This window comes from Buceros rhinoceros, unplaced genomic scaffold, assembly GCF_000710305.1.
Source record: "Buceros rhinoceros silvestris isolate BGI_N320 unplaced genomic scaffold, ASM71030v1 scaffold9407, whole genome shotgun sequence".
NCBI classification, from domain to species: Eukaryota; Metazoa; Chordata; class Aves; order Bucerotiformes; family Bucerotidae; genus Buceros; species Buceros rhinoceros.
This window is the reverse complement of record NW_010421563.1, coordinates 26,477-38,431: the sequence shown is the minus strand read 5'-3', so window position 1 is coordinate 38,431 and position 11,955 is coordinate 26,477. Positions and strand designations below refer to the sequence as shown.

The 11,955-nt window shown below is 48.1% G+C and overlaps 1 protein-coding gene across 1 annotated transcript in view; it reads right to left on the bottom strand.

The window, feature by feature from the left end:
- Positions 1–4,235: 4,235 nt before the first annotated feature.
- MOGAT2 (monoacylglycerol O-acyltransferase 2) overlaps positions 4,236–11,955 on the bottom strand; it is a 23,151-nt gene continuing 15,431 nt past the window's right edge. The window contains exons 3-6 of the mRNA XM_010139708.1: positions 7,491–7,695; positions 6,181–6,355; positions 5,822–6,021; positions 4,236–4,390 (exon numbers count right to left, since the gene is read on the bottom strand). Coding sequence (XP_010138010.1) covers positions 4,236–4,390; positions 5,822–6,021; positions 6,181–6,355; positions 7,491–7,695 — 735 coding nt within the window. The remainder of the gene's footprint in view (positions 4,391–5,821; positions 6,022–6,180; positions 6,356–7,490; positions 7,696–11,955) is intronic.

Genomic DNA, 11,955 nt, shown 5'->3' with positions numbered 1-11,955 from the left:
ACTCCCTGACAGGAGGTTGGAGCAAGATGGGTGTCCATCTCTTTTCCCCAAGAACTAGCAACAGGATGAGAGGAAATAGTTTCAAGTTTTTCCTGGGGAGGTTGAGGTTGGTCCTGAGGAGCAATTTCTTGCCTGTTGGGGTTGTGCAGGCTTGGCCCAGGCAGCCCAGGGCAGCGGTGGAGTCCCCATTCCTGGAGGGGTTTCGCAGTCGTGTTGAGGTGGTGCTGAGGGACAGGGGTTAGCAGTGACGTGGCAGTGCTGGGGAACAGCTGGACTTGATGAGCTTGAAGATTTCTTTCAACCAAAATGATTCTGGGATTCTGTGACATCTTCCACTAGGTCAGGTTGGTCAGAGCCCTGTCCAACCTAGTCTTGACACTTCCAGTGAGGAGGAAGCATATGAGATCCTCGTGCCCCAGAGATGCGGTGCCTAACATGTTGCTAGCAGAGAGTTAATGCTTTAGCATCTCTGAGTGGGCTGGGGATGGGATATGGGCAGGAGTAAGAGCAGGCCCAAGCTTGAAAAATGTATCAAGTATAACCAGTATTTCTTCAGATCCAGCATAAAGTCTCCTGCCTCATGCAGCACGTAGGTCACTGCAGGTTATTTCTCTGCTGGTGAGTTTTTATAACCTGAACAAGGTGATCTGCTGAAACCCTGTATCAGATGGTTCCTTCCAGAAAAGCTGTGTCAAGAGGTGAGCTCAGGGGATGGGAGATGCTGAAAAGTGGCTCATTGGGTTCAAATTAGACAGAGCTAAAAGATTATGCCAAAAAAAAAGTCCACGTTCCTGGGAAGACCTGTGGGTTTAGGTGATTTTTAAATGCTTTGAAAGGTTTTGAAAGCAAAGTGATGGGTTTCAGATGCATTTTCAATTTTATGTCCTTTCTTGAAAAGGAAAAGTCTCTGTGGCAAGAGAGAGGGATGTTTAACATACCATGTTTTGGGTCTTTAATGAAAAGCAGGAAATCTTTCCTCAAGCAGAAACCCACACATTTTTCTAGTTGTTTGCCACAACCTTTTAACTCCATTCCCAGGGCAGTAAAACAGATTTGCAGGACTAGAGCCACAGAAGGGGGGTTGGGAAAGCATTTTGCTTGGCCTTCCTCCTCTTGTGGAATTAGATGGTGTTTTGTATTCATCAGTCATTGGAGGTTTTCTTCTGAGCCTCATGATCCGAACCCACTAAGTAAGGCAAATCCAGCTTAGAGCCTCTCGCCACAGAAATACTGGAGAGCTCACGAGGGAAGCGCTCAGAGGAAGGGACAGGCAGGAGGGGAATACCAAATCACTACACTTTTAGTTTTTACCATATTTTCCAACTTGGAATTTCCATAAAAGTCCCCAAAAAGGCTGAAATTTGAAAATTCTGCAAGACAGGCAATGAAATTATCACTTCTCTGCCAGTCGCAGAAGGAGGGAATGGACATGTTGGAAGGAAACATATTGTGTTGTTTCAGCTGTAAATGGTCCTTTTTTTGAGATGACAGCTTGGATGTCCCCCAGTTCTAGCTTCTGTGCCTCCCTGAGTCCATTCCAAGCTGCAGAGTCGAAACCCAAACATAGTTTGGTTTGACTGGCTGACCGGGCACTCCTCTTTTCTTAAGGTTTCTCCTGTCTTGTGTTGTGCTGGAGGAGTTTTAATCCTCCAGACATCTCCTTGCGAGGCTGAAATAGCACAACAGCTTCTCGTCTTACTGCATTTCGCCCAGGGACAGCTCTGGCCTCTTGAGAAGATGAGACCTCTCACATGCTGAGCCCCTGAGCCCTCTGAATAACCCTGGCTGCAAGGACACCTATGAATTGTTATTTTCAATGTTTCATATAACACAAGCCCAGGCACTGACCTCCCCTGGGTTATATATGTCCCTGAGGGATCAAGGACACGTTTCGGTCTGTGAGATAGAACTGACCTTGAAGGAAGCCAGTTATGTATAGACAACACATTCCTCTGACCCCTCTTCTCCACTGCTGTGGTCTGCCTTTTACTTTGGGTCTTACATGGCCCTGACCACCCCATGAGCTCTCAGACAGCTCCAGCATCCTCCTCCCCATTCCTCCCTGGAATTTTTTCTTGACCACCCATTTTCTGCCTTTTTTCTCTTTCAGGATAGCATCACCAGTCAGAAAGTTGATGGACAATCCTACCTATCAAGGAGGTGGGTCTCTGCATCACCATGCCAGGTTCCCAAAGGGGAAGACTGAGGCCTCCACGGACAATTGGACAGTCCACCTTCTAATGCAGCTTCTCCATCAGGTTGGGGCTGAGTCACGTCACTCCTACAGACCCAACCTTTCCTGTCTGTACCAACACCTGCCATCCTTATCCATGCCATGAACTGGACCTTGCATGATGCTCCCTACCCCTTTCCTACATTCCCACAATACTGCCACATCCAACCACCCACCCAACATCTCCCCAAATCCTCTCCCTCATACACTGCTAATTTCCATCTTAATAGCAGGTCCTTTGCTCCTTCTTCCATTGCTTCAAGATCTCAGCCACTTGTCCTCACCCCTAGATACCTTCCCCATCCCCACAACACCCTCATGTCCCTGGGGACATCCCCTTCACCCTCATTGTGATGTTTGCAGAAGGTCATGGTGACAATCCTGGGATGCAGTGGGTGACATGGCCTATAGCAGAGAAAGCAGAGGAGAGGGTAGGAAAAACAACTGGAGTTAGGGTAAAGCTTAGATGGTGACAAACACCAAAAGAAAAGGGTGGGAGAAAATTACTTTTATTTTCCTGGTGCATAAATCTTCCTGCTGCTTAGGCGCCTCTGTCCTTAATTAAAGACAAAAGGAAAAGTCTATAAATAGAAAGCAAGCAAGGAATCGTGTCAGGTGACCTGCTTTATTTGACTGGATTAAGTGTGGGATTACAGGAGTGTTTAGACATGCTGATAAGAGCTCCATCAAATTCTTCCCTGTTGCTGCTTGGTTGCTGGCAATAGGAGGGATTACAGAGGGTCGTTCAGATTAAGAATCCAGTGGAGTAATTTGATCAGGGCAGGAGGAAAGGGAAAAGGAAACAGCACCCAGTGATGGCCCCGGTGTTGTCAGCTGAGAAATGGTGTGGTTTCCAATTCTTGCAGCTGCAGTAGCAAAAATCCTGGGTGCAATGAAGTGCACGTGCTCTGCAGAGTTTTTGGTGGCTCCTTGCAGGGCGGGGAATGGGATGTGGGGAAAAGAAAGAGAAATGAAGGGAGAGAGAGAAGAAGGTGGTGGTATAAGGGCTCTTCTCCAGGCAATGTAAAGCTAATCTGAGCAGATGGCTTCCTGTCACCTAAAACTTCTGTGCCGTGAAATCCCATTAAGCGCAGAGTTCAATAAAGTTGTGGATATCAAGTAGAAGCAGCTATTTAAAGCCTTGATCACCTGCCAAACATGGCTTTACAAGCCATATTTCCTGTCCCAAATCACTTCTCCCTTCTCTCCTCTCCCGGCCACGAAAAGGCCTCATTTGTAAAACGAAATACGCAGTGACGGTGCTGCTGCATCTGGTGACTCGTCCCAGGTGTTCCCATCCAGGGGTGTCTGGTGTTGAATTAATAAAATCACAAGCAGGACTTCTGGAGCCCAGGTAGGCTGAATCCTCTGGATGACCCTTTGCCCCTTATAAATGTTTTATTTCTTTTCCCCCAGTGGGGTAAAGCATCATGTGGCTGCTGAGGGTGCCTGGCACTGCACTGGAAGTAAGAACTTTCTAACAAACAGTGTTTCAGGAGGTGAGAAAAGACCAATTAAAGACATGAAAAAAAGACAGAGCGATTAAAGACATGAAAGCACCAAGCAAACAATGATCACTTGTTGATCTAGACAAATTATATTTCAAAAAACATGCGCATTCAGCAGAAATTATGGCCCATCATCCCATTTTCACATGAAAATAATGCAAAAGAAACTTTCAATAATTCATATCTGCCTAGAAATATCTTGAAAAGCTGGTCTCCAAGCCAGACTGGAAGTGGGAGATTTCTGCTGGGGAGTTTCAATAGTGTAGACCACTGATGGGATTCTCTTTTCTCTTCTTTATATCTTTCATGTGTCCCACAGGGAGAAGAAATGAAAACTCTGGCCCTACACTCATGCAAAACCTGGGAAAGTCAAGTCCTTCACCCTACATTGTACAGACCATACATTAACTGTGACTAGGCTGATGTGAAATAGTTCCAGAGATACGGGAAAACTTGGAGCTTGATCTCCGTGGTTTCACCTTGCTTGAGGAGCTCTATATAAATTCCAGGTGACTGTCTTCTGGGATGTTATATTTAGCTTTGTGCTCCTCAAAGAGCTTGCTCAATTCATTCAGGTATTTCTGATGGACTTGATCAACTTCTTTCTCGGACGCTCTGTGCTTCTTCTGCACCGGAATGGGCTTCCCAACTGGAAAACAAGCACAGGCATGAGAAGGAGCCACTGTGAGCTCCTTCTGAACATTCTGCACATCTCAGCACAGAGCTGGAGTCCACCTCTCCAAGGATGTGGTGGACAGATCGATAGGCCCAGTCACGTCCCAGAGTTTGGGAGGTATTGCAAGGAGGCAGGGAGATGGAGATTCAGATCCTGGCTCTGCTGTTAGTCTCTAAGGTCACGTCTATCCTTGCCTCAGTTTCCCCATCTGCAAAGTTGCATAATGCCAAAGACCCTCTTTGAAGTAAAAAGTACTGCATCCCAGTGCAGCTCCCACTGCTGCTCCTCAGATCTCAGATGTGCTGCAGATAAAGGGCAACATCATCCTAATATTTGGGTTGGGCTTTCTAAGCTGTTTCCACATGGCCCTGGGAATCTGCATTGCAAATGAAGAAACCGAGGATCAGGGGAGCCCAAGTCTATCTAAATACACCAGCGATTGGGGTGCTTCCCCTTTGCTCAGATGAAAGCTTCAGTGAAACATCGGATTTTAATTAGGAACAAAGTACTCACTTATCTTTAGAAAATCATGATTTTTTTCTGGGACAAATCTAATTAATTTGATTCCTAGCACTCGAAGAAGCCCCTTCCGATCTCCCAGAGCCACCATCACCTGAACCAGGTGCCTACAGGGGACAGGGAGGTCTAGGAGATACCTCTCTTGCTCTGGTCTTTTACTCAAATTGTGTTTGTCAAGTCTCCGAGTATTTCATCATTGTGTAAGACTGCTCCTCATCAGACTAATGAAGAGCCTTTGTGATACCACACAGCCCATAAAACCATTGAGACAATCCAAACAGATCGTAAAACAATTAGAAGTAATTGCTGGCTGTCAAACCCAATCAGTGGGGCCAGCTCTGACCTTTCCAAACAGTCTCTATAATTAGATTCATTCACAGGGCATCAGCCGCGCTGGTGGGTCAAGCATAGGGCTGTTGAAACCAGGCAAAACTTCTTCAAAACCAAAGATTTTCTTAAAATTGGATCTCCCATGGGCATGGTCTCTGGTCAAAATGGCTTGCCTTGTTCACGTGAAAATAGGCTGGGGTTCATGGCTGTGGCTGCACCAACCTGCACACTGCTTAGTGTTGTCCTATTTGTGTGGGTAAAATTGCCTTGGAAGAAGTTTAACCCCATGCTATTACCATGGTTCATATCAAAGTTGCACTGGGGTTGGGGTTGGCTGCACCCCACAGGGGTGATGGGGTGGCTGTGTTTGCACTGGGGCTTCCCCAGCACAGACCAGTCATAAGATCAAGTCAGAGTCCCACACTTGTGATGCCCGAGCAGTTGGGGATGCTCCTAGCATGATGCTCCAGCCTGTCAAGAGGACAACACAACCCAGGGGTTGTCCCCAGTCCCTTGCTTTGGCCAGGTATCTTGCCAGCGTGCACAAGGACTTACCCACAGTGTAGATGGGCCGCCGGTAGGGTATGAGCCCAAAGCTGTACTGGAAGATGCCTCGTGCATGGAAGAGGGGAAGGGAGATGCCCATGATCTGCTGGAGCCGGTGCTGGAGCTGCCGCAGCCAGGAGCCCTTGGGGTTTCTCACCTGCTCGAAGAGGTCGTTCTCCCCAAAAGAAAAGACAGGGACCAGTGGGGTGCTGCAGGGAGCCGAACCCAGTGTAGAGGCATGAAGATTAGCAAAGCACACCCCAAAACACCTTTCCCCCCCTCTCCAACACAAGCAAGAACACTCCATCAACCAGCCACAGACCAGAGCACCCATCCCCAGCAGCCCTTGACAGCACCCCCTGAATCACCCGTGCTGGATGGCCAAGCGGACAAATCCTTTCCTGTTCTTCAGCAGCAAGGTGTAGGACCCCGGCCGGGCATCCAGTGCTTCCTGAGCCCCACCAACGATGATGGCCAGAGCGTTCCCACCCCCCGGCTTCTGCAGCACATAGGACGCGCTCTCCTTGTCAGAGGAGACAAGGCCTGGAGGGCAGAGAGGAAGAGAAAAGGAGCATCTACAAAACCCACACAACCATGGTTTGCTCCGTATCTTTTTTCCCCCATTATGCAGCTGCAGAGGGGTGCTAGACACTCTTTTCAGAGTTTTTCCACCCTTTGGCAATCGCAGCCCAGCTCCCCTGAAACATGCTGGATTCACACACAGCTCTGCTGGGTGAACCTACAATTATCCCTTTGCTGTCTGGCTCAGAAGTGAGAAACGGGGAAAAATCAGGAAAAAAGTAAACTGAAAATGAGCTATGTGTAAGCCCCAGGGAAAATCTGTTTCGGCTTGTTGTCAAATGAAACCGTGTCCAATCCTGAATCATTCTCAAGTCAGTGAAACGTTTACTTTAGGTCAAAACACACACGAATTTCAGTGGATGCTGCTAAGTTAATGCAGAATTTGGTCCCTGGACGTTATTGCAAAAGTGAGAAATTTTTAGTTCAGAAAATGACAGAGAATATAATTTAAAAAAAAAAAAAATCCTTGTTTCCAGGCTGACATGATTAACAAATTGAAACCTCTTTGTCAAATGGGTTAAATCGACCTGAAAATGAGCTGCACACCAAACTCCCACATCACGGTGATTAAACCTTCTCTCCCCTGGGTCAGAACTCTCTGGTATCTCGCTGTTATGATTCCTCGCTCTCCGTGTAAATATTTTTTCAGTAGCAGGAGCCAGAGTTTATGTGGCAAACAGGGTGACGAATACCCTGGTGTATCTCGGACAGAGCAGATGCCTGTGTTTAGTCTGTTGAAACCTGCCCACAGCACAAGCCCTTTCGACTGGAGAAGTGGCCATTCCCCAATCCCACTGGTAAGGGATGGAGGTCATGTCCTGCGTGTCTCCAAAAATCTCTCTAGACTCCCTTTACCCTCTCTCCATTTAATTTTTACCTATTTCTTTCATTTTCTTTCAGTTTCTTTCATTTCTTTCTTTCGGGTGCTACTTCCAGCAGCTGTGTCCATGCAGGGCCTGACTGGCCACAAATGGGGATAAACAGACCCTTGGCTCCTTTTCTCAAGCCTTCCTGGTGTTTTCACCCTCTGCTCCCCCAAAAAGCATCTGACTCACCCACCCATGTCACCACTTGTCCATGCTGCTACCCTGCTTACCTCCACTCATCAGGTAGTCCCTGAAGAATGGGATGCGAAACCACAGGGAGAGCATCATCAGATGTGGGGTGATGCCTGGGAACAGCGTGGAAAAGCCCGATGCCTCCGTGCAGAAATTGAGAAAGGCTCCTGCTGCCAGGACCCCGTGGGGATGAAATCCCATCAGGTAGTTCTGCCTAGGGTCCAGCTCTGCCGTCTTCACCAGCTGGACACACAGACAGAGCCAAAAAGGAGCCATGAGTTAGTGCTGTCACCTTGGCGAGGTGGCCACTGGCTACGGGGAGTAGATCAGGGATTCTTGGAGTGGGGTCCCTAGCACCCACTATGCCTTCTGTTGGAGAAGGTCAACTGTAACAACTCAATCATTTTCACTGAGGTGTATTTCATTGTCTGCATTTCCATCTCCTCCAACCCATTGGCCCAAAACAACCTTTCCAGTGGCACAGTTCCTCAGGTTGCCTTGATCTGGCCTAGATACTCTTGAGAACACACTTTGTTTAAAATGTCCTCCAATACATTTCCCAATATGGGTGGGAAAAAAGCTAAAAAGTGAAGAAAGGGTGATTATTTCCACCCTCACCCTCCACTCCACAACAGGACAACAAAGGAAGTGCAGAATCACTCTGGTAATGATCCATGTAAAGCTGCCACCTGGTACAGGGACGTGTTGCTGCTCACACGGACCCAAGGTTTGTCCTGTCTTGAAGGACATCAGATGATTCAAGGACGCTTCTGTACATGGTAAAGTGAGATCCAGCTCCCAAATGCCTCACAGAGAACAAGCTGATGGTTTTCCTTCCATCAGGGAAAGTCTGCAAGAATCCAGCTGCTTGAGCCTGTGTTAGGTGCCCAGGTAATCCATGAGTCCATCGAAAGGTGATGGAGGTCTGCCTGAGGTCGCTGCAGTTTCACCAGGTGGAGGGAATGGGAAATGGGGAAATGGGGAATGCCCATGTCCAGCCTTTAGAGATGGACAACATGGATTGCAGATACAGTGCAGCACGTGGCCAGCCCTTGAGGGCTGGCAAAGGAGCTACCTGAAATATGTGGTCAATCTGAAAGAGGGTTTGGAGCTTGGGAGATGCTACCCGGGAGAACTTGCACCACAGTGGAAGAGGGGTTGATTAAAGGGAGATAAAGGACAACCAGATTTGATCTATGTGGGTTACACTTGCTATGGACTGTCCAGAGGAGAGGGGCTGGTGTCAAGCCCATCTTCCAGCTATGCCACCAAGAAGACCCTGGCATGCCACCGTTAGACAGCACATGTATAACCCAGGCAGATGTAGTCAGAACTCAATGCTGATGCCTCTGCATCTTTTCTGTGGGTGCAGCGGATGCACACAGCACCAGGGAAGGATGAGCCTCTCCAAGGTTAGCCATCACAGAGCCACCATGAGTTTCCACACAGCTCAAAGGCATTTGTGCTCAAGAAGAACCAAAGCTCTGAGCGTTTTTAGCGCATCACCCCTCTGAGCACCCTGGTCCCATCCACTCCAGGAGAAGCTCATGGTGCCTGTGTTTTCCTAGAAGCATCCAGAACCACAGGTTAATCACGAGGGTGTATTTTACTTTCTTACATCATGGCTAATTCCCCATCTGTCCTAAGGCTCTGTTGACTGTACACATATGCCCATTCAAGCACCTGCTCCTAATGAGGGAAACAGACAAACAAGTGTCCCACTGCTGCCTGGTGCAGAGGTGCCTAGGCAGAAAGTGGGGCAGATGGATGAATCACTAAGTGCTCAAGGCCCCTGGCACCATTTGCTCATTTTTGAGTAATCTCAGTTTGCATCAATCTTTCCTGCATTCATCTTTGGCTCCAAACAGCCTTTCATCTCCACATGACTTAGAAGCAGGGAGGTGAGATGTGCGGGTGTGTTGGAAACCACTAAATTTCTGTCTGTGTGCACAGGGTGGCAAGAAGGGGGGTGGCAGCAAACTCAACGCTTGGTTGCACCCCAAGATCACACCACCCTCCTTGCTAATGAAGAGCTGAACTTAGGGTGTCCACTGAGCTGAGCTTCAAATGGAGAGTTCATCTGAGCTGAGACACCACACATCCTTAAAACCTCTCCCTAGGAGACATCCACCTGCTGCCTTGGTACTCACCCCAGTGAAAAGGGAGGGAGGACAAGAGAAGAAAGAATGGAGAATAGGGCTTGTAGCCACAGGACAAGGAGCGATGGGTTTAAATAAAACTAGGGGAGATTCAGACTAGGTAAAAGGAAGAAACGTTCTTTGCTGAGGCAGGGAGAGACCCTGGCCCAGGTTGCCCAGAGAGGTGGTAGAATCCCCATCCCTGGTAAAGTTCCAGATCAGGTTGGACAGGACTACGAGCACCTTGATCGAGTTGCAGATGTCCCTGCTCACTGCACGGGTGTTGGATTGGATGACCTTGAAAGGTCCCTTCAATCCAAACCATTCCGTGATTCTATGGTAAGAAATGAGGAAGGAAAGTTTTGTCCGCTTACAAAGGACTGGACACCCACTAACCAGCAATCTTTTCAGCTTTATTTCTGGTTTGTCGTATTTTCTCTTGACGTTTCCCATTGACATCACCTTGTGATTTATTTTAGTTGTTGCAATGTGTACCAAAATTTTCAGATACTGCATTTTTCATCTTGCATCACAACATTATTTGCTGGGCTTTTTGGTTGTGGCTTTTTTAGGGTAATTCTGGTTGCTAAATGCAACCCCTGGTGTTTTATGATGGATGGCATGTCTGTCTATGACAAATGATTCCTCGCCTCCTCAATGCCACTAAAGTCTAGAGTCCTACCAACCGCTGTTGGTTCTGGATTGGGCCTCCTAAACCACACGTGTTCTGGAGCTCGATCATGGTCTGCACTCTGTACATCCTACATATCCAGCTGACAGAAACTTCCAGAAGTTCAGCAAAGAAAAGAACAAAGTCCTGCACCTGAGGAGGATCAGTACGGATCTCTCCTGGAGGAGAGACTGCTCAGGGCGGTCTCACTGATGTGTATCAATACCTGAAGGGAGAGTGCCAAGAGGACAGAGCCGGGCTTTTCCCAGTGGTGCCCAGTGACAGGACCAGAGGCCACAGGCACAGATGGAAACACAGAAGGTTCCCTACGAACATCAGGAAACACTTTTTCACTGTGAGGATGATCAAGCATAGGCACGGGTTGCCCAGAGAGCTTGTGGAGCCTCCATCCTTGGAGATATTCACAAGTATCTTGGCATGATCCTGGGCAACTGGCTCTGAGTGGCCCTGCTAGAGCAGGATGGTGGGTCCAGGCAACGTACAGAGGTCACTTGCAACCTACAGAGGTCACTTCCAACCTCAACCAGTCTGTGATTCTGTGATTTTTGACTCTCTGCTCTAAGCCATGGGCAGCTAGAGGGTAGGAGTACAGTTGCTCAAGAGCTGATGGATCTGGTTAATGTTTCTGCAAGAGCTGTTCCCTGCAGCAGCACTGGCCACTTCTTAGCAAGTCTGTTGACCTATTCACCTCTTTCAGTTTTGCAGACTCAGCTCCTTCCAGTGCATAAGCAAAGGAGGGAAGAAAAGGTCCCTGTTTTGTCAGTGTCTGCTCATGGTTGGATGATTTAGCCAGAACTGACAGAAAAAAACAAAGAGCAGGTACAAGACTGAGAGGGAAATCTGTAGCAAAGGAAAGACTTGAGCAAAGTCTTTTACGCCATAGGCCCTTGGACTCTAAACCACTTCTTCTTCCAGAAGATCTTTAGTGCAGAAACTCGATCCTCCCATCTGGATCATTCCCACTATTCATTCACTTCTTCCCTCTCCTCCTGCCAAAGGTCAATCTCTGTTCCCAGACTGCCAGGAAAGTTGATTCCTGACACCATAAAGCATGTCTCTCCCGCACTCCAGCCCTGAAGTGCTTAATGGAGCTGGGGTTGAGGTGCAGAGGGGTGGGACTGTCCTCCCTTCTGCCTTGGCCAAGTTGTTGTTTCCACACCCACCGGATGGCTTTTGCTGCTCTGGTCTTTCCGGGTGAGTTGAACCTTTAATAATTGCCACAGGACTTAAGGGTCCAGCCAGTTCGGTCTGTGCGTAAGCATCTGGGACAAGTGCTTGACCCAAAGTTTTCCTGGTGAGACAAGTTTCCCATCTCAGAGGTGTGTGAAGGATGCCAAATTACTGTGTGTGACCTGTGGTCCAAAGGCAAGGGGCTGTTAGCAGCTCAGTGTTGTGCTCTCCAAACTGAGCCATGGGTTTGCTGCCTTCCCTGAGCCTCCCCTCGGCATAGTCAGGATGCTGGTTGGTGTCTTGGCTGCTGACAGCAGTAATGACCCCTTGTCAAAGGTGTTAGGAGGCCTTACGGATCCCAGACCTGTAGTGATCTTTGCCTTCCTGACAAATGAACTTAAATCTGTGTTTTGAAGCACGAGGTCTACTTTATGCTTCATGGAGAAATATCTTGATAGCTACAGTTCCTCAGTGTATACAGTGATTATTCTGCAGTAGAACCCC